The sequence below is a fragment of the Rutilus rutilus genome, assembly GCF_951802725.1.
Source record: "Rutilus rutilus genome assembly, chromosome: 19".
NCBI classification, from domain to species: Eukaryota; Metazoa; Chordata; class Actinopteri; order Cypriniformes; family Leuciscidae; genus Rutilus; species Rutilus rutilus.
The window spans coordinates 30,528,252-30,545,662 of NC_140232.1; the positions used below are offsets into that span (position 1 = coordinate 30,528,252).

Below are 17,411 nucleotides of genomic sequence, written 5' to 3' on the forward strand. Positions count from 1 at the left end.
TCCTGTGTCCCTCTCTCTCATAGCTTCTCTTTCATAGTAGATAGGTACCATCATTTTGAGGTGAATGTGTTTAAAAGTCTGAAAATCGATGTGTAACTTTAAGAAACGTCACTACCAAACACCTTTTTTCTACAATTAAGCAAACTTTTTTTGGATGTAATTCGATAAAAAAAAAAAATTGTGTGTTTTATTATGTGAGTTTTTCTCTTAAGGTGTGTGTTTCCTTCTGTAAAATTCTGTAATGTGATGTGGTCGCTACCAAACATTACTGTCACTACCGAAAATGTGCTTAATTACTAAAAATGTGTACCTTGGATATTCACTTCTCTGTGGTTATGTAATTATTGTGTTATATGTTGGGACCCCTCGAAAACGAGATGATACATCTCAAGGGGTTTATCCTAATAATAAACTAATTTGCATACATAAAAAAAATGGTAAAAATTTTTTTAAAAAATAATTCAAGATGTTTCCAACTCTGACTTTGAACCAGTTCTGTAGAATGGCCCATATACAAAGATGGTGCAGTCATATTACTATGAATGATAGAAAGTGCAACGCACAATATGGCGCAATAAGTTCAGACTTCTAAATAAAAGAGGTCCATACAGTCCGGCCTAAAAAAATCAGCTTTTGGTAATGATTTGAGCATTTAGAAACCAAATGAAGGAGATTTCATTGGTGATTTCAAATATGAAATTTAATCGTAAGCTTGGTGAACAGCTTAGGATAATTGTACTTGCATGACTGAAATAGCTGCCTGAGAGGCGTTTTAAAGATCGCCACCAACTGAAATGACTTGGCTTAAAGGGACTTTGATAAAAATAGACACAAAGGAGTCCATTTTTAAGTATAGCAAGTGTATAGAGTCGTAAACTGAATGTAGAGAGCAGCTCAGATCATGTGGAGAAAGGGTTCAGTTCATATCTATGATTAGAAGCAAAGCAGAAATGTTCTTACTGCCTACAAGAATCAGATGAGATTAAAGAGATCTCATTTGTGGTTTTATTTCCCAATGGTCTCTCTTGAAGGTTTTTTGTTTTACCAAAGCAGGTCGATTAAGATCAATCGCCGATCATTACGAGCTTTGTTCACAAATGAAGTGCGGGCTCTTTATAGCTCAATAATGCACCACAGATGGGCTAAGGGAGCACAAATTGTAATATGACATTCAAAACAGCTTCTCTTGGGGTCTCAACCAGAGTACACTGAACCGTAGAAGGCATATAGAATCCCTCTGACTATGTTGTCTTGTTCCATTAGGGACGAGCTAAAAAAAAAATGCTTTATTAGTCTGTCACTCGGTCGACTCTCATAAAATCAATTTCCCATTTCACCTTACAAAAGAGAAAAAAAGCCTCTACATGCACTGAGAACAATATGTCCGATTTTCATTTCGCTTCAAACATAAGAACCATGTAGGAAGGGATTTGAGTCTTGTGGAACCCGAGGATATAGGGAGCAAGATAGCCCTCTCAAAAAAGCTTACACCAGGGGAGCAAATCACACCATTCGTCACAGAGATTCTCTCATTCTCGGGCAGGGTGTTCAATGCCAGGAAGCCATGTGTACTCAGACGAGGCTAATATTGCACTATGAGGGAGCCACCAAGAATGACCCTCTTGGGAGGAAGTTGGAGCCGTTTCAGGACGAAAAAAGAATAGTTGTTCGCACTTGTTTCAACCTCCTCCAGCATTTGTTTGCTAAAGGAAAAACGCGCACGGGTTTTGTGCTTTGTTGTGGGAACAATTCTGATCATAAATGCTTGTGGTTGCCAATTATGCCCAATCACAACCTTGTCCCTGCCAAGCTATTCAGTTCTCGCTGTAGTTGTTTCTCCATGCTTTTGTTGTAGCAAACACACTAAAAAAAACTCTGATTACACAAATGTGCTCTCTAATCTTCGTCCAAATTGAGCTTGATCCAACAACAATGCACTCACCAGTTTTTCAGACAAGCAAATTGGTCACTCTGAGTCACAAGTTCACTCATGCGATTGCAAGATTTATTTCCAGGAAATGTTATTGGGCTGAGATGATAAGAGGTCATATGATGCACGAACAATGTGGGGTTTAAATCGAACTGTAAAATTTTAAACATAATAAGCAGCTGCCACAATAATGACAGAGTAAAGTTAGTTCAACGATGCAAAGTAAAGTATCACAGGGTTTTAAAGCTCTGCGTGTTTGGATGAGGATCACTAAATATGATTGCTTATCAAAGTGAATATGATATGCAATGATAGTTTCCCCCACCATGGCAAGCATCACGGGAGGTTGGCATTTCGAGATGCGGATGAAACATTTGTCGCCACAACACATGGAGCTTTGTAATGTCAGCCCAGTGTTATTGCGGTCCAGACGCGAATTCTCCAAACCTTCCCATTAAAATTCAACAAGCGCAGAACGCAGAATTAATGACTGCTGCACCAAACAGCACAAACTACCACTGCAACATCTTTTGAGAATTTAAAGTTTGGTACGGCATAGAATCAGAATCTAGAGCTGTTGAGAATAAAAATTAGCCTAAATGCTTGCTGGATTGAAGACAAAGCCGAACTTATTCAAAAGCCTGCGGGACACCAAAGAGATAGAGGCTGAATCCATGATCAGTTGGTCTATCTAATCCTCCTCATCAATTAACGTGTTGATGCCTGTAGGCATCGAGATCCAGTCAACCATCCATTTTGAAGCAGATTGACAGGTATAATGGGTATGGGAGTACAAAGTGATAAAAATAATAGGGTCTATGTGAAAATCAGACAATCAGACTATCAAACTAAAACTACCCCTAAAAGCAAAGGGAAATTAAAGGTTGATGTAAACCTAAAATTATTTGTAAAAATCTGAATTTCTGATTTGCTGTCGTTCTAGGAATTCCAGATTGTAGCTCCAGGACCAACAAAGAAATTGATCCAGGAACATGTCGGAATCACTGCAAGCTGAAGAAAATACACATATATACCAAAGTTGTGTTTCATTCAGAACATTCCTGAATTTTAATTGGTTATGACTTGAGGTAGCAAACATTATGCAAAATTGCAAATCAAATTCAATGTTAACTTAAATTTATATTCAAGAAATTCATATAAATAATTATGATCATACAATTATATTTTTTAGTTTAATTTGTTTCATCGCTCTCATGGACGGAGAGAATGATAGATATGGATGGATGGATGCAGATGGGTTCTCACCTCAAACAAACGCAGGACATTGGCCACCATGATGGACACCGAGCTGCCTGACGCCCCTATCACGCCCACCACACGCTCAGGCTTGCGTATGATTGGTTGTTCGCCATTGGAGCAGCGGATGTCAGACGTGTCTTTCTGAATGAGAGCCTGGACAAATGTCAGAGACTGCTCTAGAGCGTAAGTGTCCCTGGAACATGTATCAAGAATCCGGGCCCCTAGTGTGATGTTGGGCAGTAGTTCTGGGTCACTGTTGATCTGGTCCAGTGCGTACAGCATGGCCTCCATCCGGTGGATTCCTTTCTCTTTCTTTATTTCTCCACACGGGACCCCTGCGGGACCCCTGGAATGGACTGGGAAAAGGCCTCCTAAGGTGATGTCTCCGGGGATTTTGATGGAATGTGGGTGCGAGTGGTGGTGAACCGATGAACACGGGCTTAGCCACACCCACAGAATCCACAAGAGGAGTGGCCATGTGGTAGATTGACAGCTGCTCCAGCTTAAAACCCGGAACATCCCGACCTGATGGTTCAGTAAGAATGGAGGAGGGTGTGACGTCATAATGAATCAAACACGTTAGTGTTCATCCACTATCTGAGGAACCTGTAGGAGATAAACAAAAATATGATGAAGAATAGGGGAGCACGTATTAGTGATGCTTTCTTTGACTAAACTAGGGCTAAACGATTGGGGGGGGGTTACATTAAAACAATTAGAACTACAAAAAAAACTATATAATTAATAAAATTAATAATATTTCTGGCAGTCTTCATTTCTTTATTGCAATTTCCATATAAAAATGTCGGTTTTATTTTTGATTAATCATGCAGCCATAACTCTAACATATTAAACTCATGCAAGTGAGTAACCACTTAGCAACCCAGACCACAAATTCATCCAAATTGTAACACACAAAAAAAAAAAAAAACATAATGAATCAAATTGGCAACCACCTCACATCAGTGAGCTAGAGCTAAACTTGAGACTTTTAACTCTACATTCTTACAATGTGTCCCATTGAAATCAATGGATTCACAACATGCTCTTATGACAATGATTCTACAATAGTGTTTTATGGCAAAAAATAAGAGTAATTTGAATTTCTAGTACTCTCTAACTATTCATGCACAATGTATAACACATCATAAACAAGACCAGATGCAATATGCTTTAAAGAACGTAGGTTTCATTCTGAAAGCATCCACTGGGAAAGGCACTGCATTGAAACCCTGTGAATGGAGAGTGATATAGGCTGGCGTGTGGTGAAGCTCCAGGGAATGGATCCCAACTGCTCTGATGTGTACTGATTGTTAGACCAGCTGTGGTAAGAGTGCCTCTCCAAAGGGTTCAAAGTTCAATGGAAGATTGAATTTGCTCAGAAAGCAGCAAGAGAAAAGACAGAATTCAGCTAAGAATGAGAGAGACATAGCCATTAGCTAAATCTTCAATACAAGAAAAGTTAACTTTGAGGTTGAGAGTGTGTAGAATATTGCTCTTCTCTATAGGATGATCATGCCGTTACTCAGAGATGCAAGAAAGAGAAATCCATCGGGAAAAGATGAACATACCTGTATATTAATGAAAAGACAAGATGAATCACCATGAGAATCAATATGGTGCTTCTTCAATGATTTTGACTATAAACTAACAAGTTTATTTATAGATGCAACACAGGAGAATTCTGTCACATTTGTCATTTTCCTGAATCAACAAATGTCATCCTCAGCATGTGTCTAATGATTTTGTTTCACATTTCCGGCAGTCTTCATTTCTTTATTGCAATTTCCATATAAAAATGTCGGTTTTATTTTGATTAATCACGCAGCCATAACTCTAACATATTAGACATCTACATTTTTTCCATCACTGGAAAAATTTGTCTTTGCTGAGACTAATTTCATACCAAGCATTTTATGCATCCTAAATAGAAACGATAAAAACAATTTATAAATAATATTTTCTTATTAAATAATAATATTTGACTTTAAAACAGTATCTATTACAGCTTGACTTGAATGGAAATGAAAATAAAATATTAAATTCACAAGTGATATTTACTTTCTTTTTTCTTTACACATATACATATGGCATTGTTTGATTATTCTTTTGTTGTATCATTGGTAAAGTCAAATCACTTTTATTTTTATAGCGCTTCATACAATAAAAGGTGTCTGAAAGCAGCTTCAGAGTAATAAACAGGTAACAAAGTAACAGAATTAATTATGCAAACTTCATCAAATATGCATAGACAAATTCAAGTTCTGCTGTAAAGCAGCTGTAGTCGTGTCGTTATTCAGCTCATGTCAGTTCAGTGTTGATTCAGTTCAGTTCAATAACTGTGAAAAGTTGATTCATTATGAAACAAGCTCAATTTGACAGCTCTACAGAAGACAATAGTGTAATTATTCAGCTTCTACTGATAGTGTCAGTGCAGTCAAATCAATAATATTACTGAATATTAAGTTGGCAATTTCATCATTTCTTTTTTTTTTTTTTTTTTTTTTTTTTTTTTTAGGGAAAACTAAAAATATAAAAGACATTAAAATTTTATAATAAACTTATAATAATAATAAATATACCATTGGTGCTCGGGCCCTAAAAAGGCATTTGAGAAGTAGCAAGAAAATTATGAAGGTAAAACGCTTTTTTAAAGGTACAATATGCAGGGCACTACATTCCAAACAACAACAACGGCGTAGCTTGATGACGATGTGAAGGAGCGTGGAATGATGGGAACTGTCGGTTTAAACTCCACCGTGGATGTAAATCAGTCAGACGGGAATCAAAAAATCATGTTCATGGATGAGGTTAAGTTTTATTTTTATAATGACATGCTTTTTGTGGCGAGGGGGGCGTGGTTCAGCGCGGTCTGTAATGGGAGAGAGAAGAGACTAACGGGAGGCAAGTAGGTCAAGTGCAAATGACGAACACCTGTGTCTTACTGCAGTGATCGGCGTGGAGAGACCGCTTATAAGCCGCACGCTGGAACGAGAGAGAGACTGGAGAGAAAATTGGACGAGGAGAAAGAAAACCGGTGAATCCGAGCTCTCATTTTTGAACTGTGTGCCGTCGCGGTTGCCACGGTGAATGCGCGTTGTGTACGACTTTTGTTTGTTTTGTTTTTTTTAATAAAGTACGAGTCCCAGTCACGCCGACCCCTGTCTTCTTCCTTCCTGACTCTTGAACCTCATCACACTTTTATTTCATTAAAATGAATTAACCGCAAGAAAAGTAAGGTTTAATACTAAATTGGTTATCATAGATGTTACTGTATGTCGAATTCATTGTTGTGATAACGCGACGCAGTTTTACGTGTTCTAAACAATTGTTGTAAAAGTACATTCGAACCATAAACACCAGACGTGATAAACAATGTCAATAAACTAAAAACTAAACACAAATCTAAAGCAATAATACTTCCCTTACATAAACATAACTATTACCGAATGCTACATTTGGAAAATATAAAATTAAGCATGCTTTGTCGACAGAACCAGCTGCAATCGGTAAAGAATAATTGTGTTCCATAATGACTGCAAGAAACAAGCTAACGTTTGTTGCTTGATAGACGCTACAACTACAACTTCCGCATTTGTCCAGGACGCGATATTTTATTCCCCAGGATGGTAGGGGAAGACTCATGAATATTCATTAGGGAAGTCATCCCTGATTGGTCTGATGACCTACCCCTAACCCCACCCCTAAACCTACCCACCTCTGATGACCTACCCCTAACCCCGCCCTAAACCTACCCGTCACTGGGGTTAAGACCAATCAGGGATGTCTTCCCTAATGAATATTCATGAGTCTTCCCCTACCATCCTGGGAAAAAAAATATCGCGTCCACAGGACTCCACGCAGTACGAGCGGAAACCGAGGGTAACGCGGATGTGACGCCATTGACTGGCGACTCCCAGCTCCCCCCTGCTATAACGCCCCATTTCCTTGGTTAAAATCGCAATTTTATAGTTTTATAGTTTATAGTTGGAAACATTTGGGATATTGTAAGTAATCAACTTAACAAAATATATAACACTGGCCTTGAGATTATGGGATATTTTAATGCAAAATTCTTACATATTGTACCTTTAACATCACCTTCCATACTAATTATTGAATCAGACAGCCAAAGTCAAACTCGTTTTTTTTTGTTGTTTTTTTTTGTTTTTTTAGCACGCAGTCAACAGTACACAATAATTCCATTCCGAACATAAGCCATGGTTTATGTACGAGAGTGGAAGGATAAATCATTGGGGCTGCATCTGACAGCTTTCAGAACCTCTTAGTAGAGGAACCTCATTACACTTTGATGAAAATTTTACATTACACTACTCCAGAGCACATCGCTGTAGCGAATGCATCTGCCTTTTGCTGCAGTTGCTTTGCGTTAGCTCAAAACTGCAACATCTACTCAGTGACAGGTGTTCAGCAGGAAACTTCAGATATCGAACGCTGGTGTTTCAGGTCTTTATGAGCCTTGATTGCATTTACAGTAGGAACTGGATATTGCATTTGCTTGGAGTAGCCTAATCAAATCCTAAACCCTTGTGCTCTAAACGCCAGCTTCTCGTCCTGCCTGCCAAAGGCTTTTTCTCTTGCCTTCTCTTTAAATTCATTCAGCTAACACAAATCAGATTGAATATCTAGAGCAAAGAAATAATTTGATACTGTACTGTTATCAAACATTTTTTCCCCCTTTCATGGGCTGAAAATGTGTGTGTAAAGTGCCAGAGCACCACATTGCTACTTCTGAAATTAAAAGACATATTTAATATTGCAAACTAATTGTTTTGAAAGTGGGTTCATTTCCTTTTGATTCCAGGCTGACACTAAAGTGGCAGAGGCACAACGTCAGGCGGTAATCGAAGGAGACAAGCTTTTCCCTGCGCTCTCTCTGGTAAATATCATTTTCACGGTGATAAAACATCATTTGAAGCTGTTAAACATAATGGGCTGTTTTAATAATCCATGGTGGCATCATCTAATCACAGTAATCACTGTTTGTGAAGGACCTCGCATGGTTGGCGCACACAGCACAGGGGCCGCATGCTGTAATGTGGCATCAAAATAAACTCAAGAACGCTTTGTGCATTGAGACAGGGCGAACGGTTTTCACAGGACGCCTCCCAATGCTGATCCCATCCAAAGAAAGAGACAAACCTGTAAACAAGCAATAAGAGCCACCAATGAAAAAGCAGCATGTTTATGAGGCATTTGAAAAGGGAGAGGAAAACGCTTTCTAAATCATTTGCACATCAGAGGCAGCTAATATGACTAGCTGTAGCACTCAATAATAGAAGACTATTATAATAGATTTCTGAGTTTCTTTGCTTTTCCTTCAATATATGCAATTAACTTAAGTATTATATCACTATACTTGAATTAAAGTAGAAACCTAATTATTAGGAATGGCCTCTGCAAAGGAAAATCATTAATTTCTTAACACAATTTCTTTAATCCCTCAGCCAAAAAAAAAAAAAAAAAAAAACATTTCTGGTATTTTCATGTTCAACCAAAATCCCAATTTCATTTCGTAGTCTGTGAACAGAGGGCCCAGTTAATGCTTTTTAAAATTCATCAGCTGAAACTATTAATGCCCATTCGGGTGTCTGGGCTGGTGACAAATGGTGAGGTCATTCCCAGCGTGACATACTTACTCAAGATAATGTGATCACTCTTCAGAAATGAAGGGCTGGAATAATGGATAATACAACAAATCATCGGGGGCTTTTTTCCATCGTATTAGACCTAAATCGTGCAGCTGATATCCATTAGGAGCCGTTGGAGAGAAGTTTGAGAGAACTCGTTCTGAAATGATAGACTAGACGAAGTCAAAGTGACCTGCCACAAAAGAGGGTGTCGCATACAGGAACCGTACCTGGATTAAGATGGACCATTCTGCAATAATGAGGTCAGCAGTTCGGATATAAGCTGAGGGTCTTTGCAATAGACTGTCCATGATAGTTGTAACCGACACTGGGGGTATTTTGAAAACCCATTCATCTTCTTGTTACCTGGATATGAGGGTTCATTCAGGATATAATGGACAAAAGAAACTTTGGCAAATCCTACACTGCGCAGAAAACAAGCTAGAGCCACAGCAAAATGTGGTCCAGTCTCAAATGCCGCCCAACATGAGCATACTTTGGTGATGTAATGATGCATAAAGGACAGGTAATAGTCCGCATCAGCCAAAAGGGCGAATCGAGGGTGCAAAAAGATCCCTTCAGAATCATAAAATGACAAATGAGACGTGCTACGGTCTTGTTGGATTCACTGACACGTACAACATTTGACCATCACAAGAAATGCACGTCAAGTGTCTGATTTGGGACAAGGCCAATGTCATGCAACCAATGCTACACATACACAGCTTTTTGGTTACGGAAAAATTTCAGAATTTGTGAACAACTAAAACCATGATAAACTTGTAATGTCATATCTGGGCATTTCTGATTGCTACCAGGAAAACTTAAATATTACAACCAAGGTTAGGTTGGTTAGCCCCTGCTGGTAGACGCTAATACTACAGCGTTGGACACAAAAACATCTTCCTTCACTGACGAATTCAAAAGTAGCTGTATCAAGGAGTTTTATTTCTGTATTAAGTAGTTTTTCTGTTTGTCTGCCTTGCTTTATTACAGAAGACTGCCAGTCATGTGTGTAATGATTGCAGTCAGCTTAAATGGCATTTGTTTTATAATATTGGGTTGACTAAAATGGGAAGAAAAAACTAAATAAATGTCAAGGTTTACATTTAATTCAGTAAGATTTTAAACTGTCTACTGCAGTCAAGTAGGAAAAGTAACGCAAAACAGTAACCTAGAATCAAATCTACGCATATATCGAATGTGATTCAAAATCGAGAATTGATTTTTAATCGAATTGTGACCTCAAAAATCGATTTGAATCGAATTGCGAGGTACCAAAAGAGTCCCACCCCTATTTGTTTGTACTCCATGCTTTGAATATGTTAAAAACTTGAAATAAAATATATACAAAACATCATCCTGACATCATGGCAGACGTCAAAAGCCACTACTGAAGATTTTCAGTCCATCAGTCCTGTGCTGCCATCAGCCAATCAGAGTTATCATTACATAATTTTCTTGCTTCTCAACAATAATTAGTCTCACTATTTATGGCTTTTATGGCTCAGGTGGTTGGCAAAAAAAAAAATCTCCTGCATATGGAACTAAGTGCCCATGAGTAAAAAAAAAAAAATCACTTCTGTCGTGAGGGATTTCACATGAACTCTTGCTGATTTTTCTTGGGCCATCTCACAGATCACACGCGTTAACAAACATAGATCACACACTGTGAATTCTTGACATTATGCGAGAGGGCACAGGGAGCAGCTACAACACTTTTTGCAAACATCCCTGACGACACATGACATTGTGTTCACACAAACGGAAGACTTTTAAATGCTGACCTCTCATGCACATACGCATGACACAGCCAACAGGGGGTTCACTGTTGCAATGATAATTCAAAGAGACTCAACAGACCTCATAGCATGGATTAAGAAACTAGCAATTCATCCTACAGGACATGGAAAGCAAAAGGAGCTTCAGACAACTGCACAAAAGAGCACAAAAGTCATCTATATTGCTATGGTTGTCAAAGCCTTACAAGAGCTACTTAACTCCTCTTTTGTGTAATCATGATGGACACGTCAAGGCCTATATGAATATCTACATTATGAAATAATGCATCCAATACTGTTAATGCAGACCTATGTCCTTTCCAATGCTTATACACATCATGTGCTCACTACACTAAATTTGCATAATAGAGGCACATCAAGTAAACAAAATCCATACAGGATTAAAGATGGCATTGATAAAATGATCAGAATGGCTTTTCCCAACAGAGAAAAAAAAATTTAATCCCAGCCCATTTCTTTCCATTATGTTTGCCCAAAATCTTGAGATTGCTCTGTTTACTAAATGCAAACATTGTGGAATATCTGCAATTTCAGCAGCATTTGAATGCCAGTATCGTTTACAGTCACTATTGAGTTTGAGAAAGGCGTATCACATTCTAACATAAAATGCCTATAAAACATGATGGGAATGCCAGAAGTTAGAACAGTTGAATAAAGGGTAACACTTTATAATAATGTCCATCAATCACATTAGCAAACATTATTTCATTATATAATGCTCAATATCTTTAATGTCGAATTAAAAATGTAATACATTTTTTTATTCATATACTAATCTGTCCAGTAAGGCTTATTTACCTTTACAAAAAAGTACCATGACACAGTGAAGTTATTAGATAATGGTAAATAATACAAATGATACTGAATGCATGATTACTTACCATATGCATTTACCATATACAAGGCACAGTATGTACATTGTATTCCAAGGTACTTCAAGGAATACCATAATATAACCATAATAATAGTTTCCTAAAAGATGTTCTTATGGTTCTTTGTCCCAAAAACCTATTTCCATGGTGCAATGCATAAAATCCTAAGCATATTCAGTTACACTTTATTTTCAGGTGTCATTGTTACATTGTAATTATATATTTATGTACTGAGTAATATTAACATGAAGGCTACTTACTATAGGTTAGGGTTTGGTTTTGGGTTAGTTGCATATAGCCTAATTATGCATAATTTACTGTTATTACTATGGTAAGTACATGTAGCCTAACATATGTAACAAGAACATGTAAAATAAAGTGTTACCGCATATTCAAATAGGATGGAATTTACATTGTACTTCAAAGCACTTCAAGGAATGCTATAATATCATCATAGCAGTGTCCAAAAGCATAATACCATGGTCCCTTGACGTGGTACTGTATGATTGATATTTAATTCATTTGCTTGGCTACTCCATTTAGCCTACATAGTTTCTTGGAGTAGCTACCGTGTTGCATGAATAAAAAAAAGGAAAGGAAAAAGGTAATAAAAACATGATAATACCATGGTACTTTCTGTCCATCAATTATTGTATCATGTTTTCATGACTTAAAAAAAAAACCGGACTGAAAACCGAATAAACTTTGTGGGCGCGCGCGACAAACGACATGTGTTAAAGATTTACAACACGACAAAAACTTAGATTTACAACATAAACATCAATGTCCGATTATTTTACCTGTTCATCCTGATGTTGAACTTTCTCCAAGTCTGTCGAGACATCCACGACTTCTCCTCAAACCCTCGAATACATTACGACTCACTCAAACCACCTGCAGATTTGGGCATTTGTTTAGTTCTCCTATGACCTATTGAGATCACCTATGACCTGTTTAAAGAAAGCCGGAGCTCTTCTCCATTGTTTCATTCATTCAGTGTTGCGTTCCTCAGTTCTGTCCGCGTTCTCGCCTCGCTCTGCGTTTTCACCATGAAATGATATTCATATCGAACATGCAGTATTTCTCAACACTGTGCCGCTTCTAATCTCTATCAAATCTCCTAAAAGCTCGATTCCCCTCCCCTCCTCTCGCTCTGTCGCTCTCGAAATGTGTGTGTCTCTCCCTCTCTCTTCACTCCACGTATGCTGTCATGCTGGTCTCTCTCCCCTCATGTTCAGTTTGGGGAGTGTTGCTGTTTATTTTCATCTCTTTTATTGTCATTTTCTGCAATATATTTAGCTAGGGACCTCAAGCACAACTCGTTATTAGAATGGAGTTACATATCTGCAAAATGCATGAGTAGGCTATAGTGGTGGGAAAAAAAGCTTCAATACTAATATTTGTTTACTGGGTTTTGATTAGCTCAGACAGATCTATTGAAATCAGATGATTTAGATGGTAAAAAGTCTAGATTAAAACATGTGCTAAGGTATTAGAAATGTACTTTTACATTTCTGCATATAACTTTCTTAAATAATAATGTAACCCAGCAAAACGTACTTAAAAAATACACATGTACATACAGCTTAATTATTTATAAAAAAAAAATTATAAAAAAAACCGTTTTTAAGTCATGAATATTATTACGTTTTTTTGAGGGTTACTCCATTTGACCCAAACAAAATATGCCTTTTCAGAAAAAGGTGACCAAATAATTTTCGCTCCTTTGTGTCCTCTCTCTGTTTTATGGTTTTCTTGTCAATTTACAACAAAATGGCTTACAGCATCTTGGTTATGCCATACATTTTAATGCATTTTAATAGATTTATAGATGCAGACAAAAAAAATTATAATGTCATTGATCCATACATCACTGTGACTGCAAGCATAAAAACATTAAATGGTAAAAGTCAATCTCCACAGAACTTAACAGAGCATGTTATGTGCAGTACATTTGTAATATTTATTCATTGCAAGAAACAGATTTTTTAAAAATCCACATTTAGGGTTCAAATCTTTGTGAAAAAACTCACATTTATAAATCAAGAATCATTAATAAATCAGATAAGATCCTGCTGTATATAACATTATTATTATTCATTAATTTATTCAATAAGCATCTGCTAGTATATCTGCTATTGCACATTATGCAAGTAGATAATATTTGGCACATGTGCATTTACATATGTGCCAGTCAGTAGAGAATGAGTCTTATTGAGATTTTTCTTTGCCACTTTCACCTTTGACTTGTTCACTGGGGGCATTAGAGGCTCTGTAAGGCTGCTTTAAAAAAAAAACAAAGTATTGTGAAAAGGATTATAATAAACCTGAATGTCAAATTATGCTAAAAAATAAATACAAAATCAATTAGTATTCCCTTGGGATTTTCTTTTTGTGATTCAGTACCTTTAACAACACCGTCTGTTCACTTCAGCCTAACCGGTGTGACATCCTGTCAAAAGCAGAAAAAATCTCTCACCTATAGTGGCTCCAGGTTGAGCAAATACACAAAACTGAATAAAAAGCATCTGTTTTCTGTGTAAACGCTGAATTGATGACTTTAAACCAACTGCACTGCATCATCAGCCAGAAAGCCTGACTTTGTCATCCAAAAGCTAAAATGAGGTCTAAATGCTGATTAGCAGGAATTATTGAATTAAATCTGCATATAGAGATACAAACCAGAAGCCAGGCTTAACTCTAGACCGTATTTCGCTTCATGGAATATTTGCAGGTCAAAACTGACATGGGATATAATTTGATGCATATTGTCTGTAAAAAAGTTTGTCAGTAAAATATATAGGCCTATTTAAGATCATTTAGAGATTTTGGATGTACTTAGTTTGGTAAATTCTATAAGGGACATTTAGAGACGCCCTTATTTGGAAAAAACATGATTAATAATTAAAGAATACTCTTTTAGACTTTAAAAATGCACAAGGTTCTCTTTTCGAATATAATTGAGGTTTGGTTAAGTCAATGACATGCCTTTATTTAGTTTTTGTAACCTAGGGCTGTTCCAGGGAGGTTGTCACTAATAAGTTCACTGTAAATCCATTTAGAAAAAAAACATCTGCTAAATGGCATCTAGCCATTTTTTTCCTACCAAATTACATTTGAACATGGGCATTGTAGTTTACATTGTCTGTCATGACATTTAGAGACAACAGATGGGGAATTAACTTAAAAACATATTTTTTTTATTACAGAGTATTGAGAAAAAAAGGGTATTACAGTTTTTCTGAATAAAACACTAAACCCCATTCTTTGAACCAAATTCTCAATAGCCTAAACAAATTTGTCGAAATAAATCTCTTTTTGACCTCTTCTAAACACATTCTCACTCACTAAAACACATATCGCACTGTGACGTACTTGTGTTGCAAAAGGCTAAAACAGGTAGGCAAACATTAAACACAACTATAGCACAGTTGTCATTGTTTACACACAACGACACAAAATTGTTCACTCTTATCATGCACATCATGCACAGGTGGCACAGGTGCACTGAATGTTGAGACCAACAAAAGATGAAAACAATCTGAAAAGAGAGTACGTGTAAGAGGTGGTGGACGAGACGAGGAGGAAGAGGATGAGGACGAGAGAGAGCAAGATGTGGACAGTGTGGTCAAGGCTGGATCCGGCACACAAGGGTTTTTCCCTTTGCCTGGCAAGAGACGACATTGCCTGTGATGTGGACAAAGTCCTCAGGCTGGACCCAGAACAAAGACGTGATGCTGAGGCAGAAAGAATCTCTCACTGACTTTGATTTTGCAGTCGCACAACTCTTTTGAGTGTACTGTAACACTTTCATGTTTTAACCTTTTGGGATTTTGCAGTTGGACTACTGTATTTTTACAGTATGCAATGCTGAATGCACAGACATTCCGTAGTATTCAGTACAATACTATATTTGCAGTGCACTGAGTATACAATAAATTCTCCTTTTACTTTTCACCAAGTTACTTTTTTTATGTAATTGCAAAATTTGTTTACTGACACAATATTTTTTTTCTGTAACTGCATGCTTTGGATGCCGTGTTCTCCATTTTTTGATGTAGTGTCTAATGAAAGATCTGTAGTGTTTATATTTTGACTGGCTGTGTACGGAAGCGTATTGCATTCACTTGAGGAAAAATAATCTACTCTGTTTTTCTGAATTAACGAGTTAATTATCTCAGAATTACGAGATAATTTTTCATGAAAAAAAGTTTTTGCTCTGTTTTTCTGAATTAATGACTTAATTATCTAAAAATTATGAGATAATTTTTCTTGAAATAAAATGTATTTTATAATTATCTCAGAATTATGAGATCATTTTTCATAAAAAAAATATTTTGTTCTGTTTTTCTGAATTAACGAGTTAATTATCTCAGAATTACGAGATAATTTTTAATGAATAAAAGTTTTTGCTGTTTTTCTGAATTATTGAGTAAATTATCTCAGAATTCTGAGATAATTAAGTCATTAATTCAGAAAAACAGAGCAAATATTTTTTATGAAAAATCATCTCAGAATTCTGAGATAATTAACTCAATAATTCAGAAAAACAGAGCAAATACATTTTATTTCAAGAAAAATGTATCTCATAATTTTTAGATAATTAAGTCATTAATTAAAAAAAACTGAGCAAAAACTTTTTATTCATGAAAAATGATCTCGTAATTCTGAGATAATTAACTCGTTAATTCAGAAAAACAGAGTAGATTATTTTTCCTCAAGTGAATGCAATACGCTTCCGTAGCTGTGTGTATATGATCTGAAAGCATTCTTTGATTTTGAGCACAGATAAAATGCCCAAAGAGTCAGATGTTCTCTGAATGTAGTTTGAAGATTTGGTTTTGTGTTTAAGGTTTCGAGAAATGTGTTTTAGCAATTCAGAAAAACTGTAATACCAATGTCTGGGGTGACGCTGTTACGAATACTGCTCGGAGATGTGACTGTGAGATGCAAACACAAGCTTTATCAAGTGTAATCCATAAAACAGGCATAATGTAAACACCACAGAGCAAACCATCCAGATAATAACAAAAGTCCAAGGTACAGGCAAACAGGGAAATCCAGGGAGACAGAAGAACAAGTCCATGGCACGCTCAGAAATGCAGTCTAACACCAACAAGATTTCGCAAAGTGTGAGTGGAAACACAGAGCTTATAAAGGCCAACATTTACCAGCCAATGACACACAGGTAGAAGTGATCAAACAATAAATGAGTCCAGGAAATGGGTTATGGGAATTGTTCATGATGGGAAAGCAAAGGAGATCATGGGCACTTCAGCTGGTGGATGTAACAAACGCATTACAAGAAACATGAGTAATCAGATTACTTTTTTTCAAGTATCTAAAGTAATGCATTCATTTGAAATTTACACTAACATATCTGAGATACTTTTTCAAATAAGTAATGCAAGTTACTTTTTCACATTTATTGACTGACTTTGCATTTTCTTCAGCCTGAAGCTTATTCATTTTACTTTAGGAGCCTTTACATTTGCTAGAAAATTTAACTTTTGTTTTTTGGTTATTAAAAACAAGCAAGCAAGCCCAGCCAAGGTGAGAAAAAGTTACGGAAAAGTAACGTAATGCATTACTTTCTATACAAAAATATCGAAATAATGGTATATTGTGACGCATTACTTTTAAAAGTAACTTTCCCAAACACTGGTTAATCCAAATTTTCCCTTTTAATATAAAATAGCAAACCAAATTTTAAAACAATTATTTAATATGACCAAAGACACCTTAATGGTGGAAATAACACTTACTTCATGCAAGAATATAGCAAAAAAGGCAGATACATTTTAAGGTTAAAGTAGAGATCAGCATTCTTCTGTGAGTCCATGCATAAGTAATTCAAGTGTTGTATTTTTAGTGCAATAAGGAAAATGTGCAGGGT

General features: G+C 36.5%; 1 protein-coding gene across 1 annotated transcript in view; it reads right to left on the bottom strand.

Moving 5' to 3' along the window:
• grm6a (glutamate receptor, metabotropic 6a) overlaps positions 1–12,657 on the bottom strand; it is a 56,971-nt gene extending 44,314 nt beyond the window's left edge. Inside the window, exons 1-2 of the mRNA XM_084390487.1 lie at positions 12,316–12,657; positions 3,197–3,796 (exon numbers count right to left, since the gene is read on the bottom strand). Of these exons, the coding sequence (XP_084246613.1) occupies positions 3,197–3,754 (558 nt within the window). The 5' untranslated portion in view covers positions 3,755–3,796; positions 12,316–12,657. The remainder of the gene's footprint in view (positions 1–3,196; positions 3,797–12,315) is intronic.
• Positions 12,658–17,411: the final 4,754 nt, after the last annotated feature.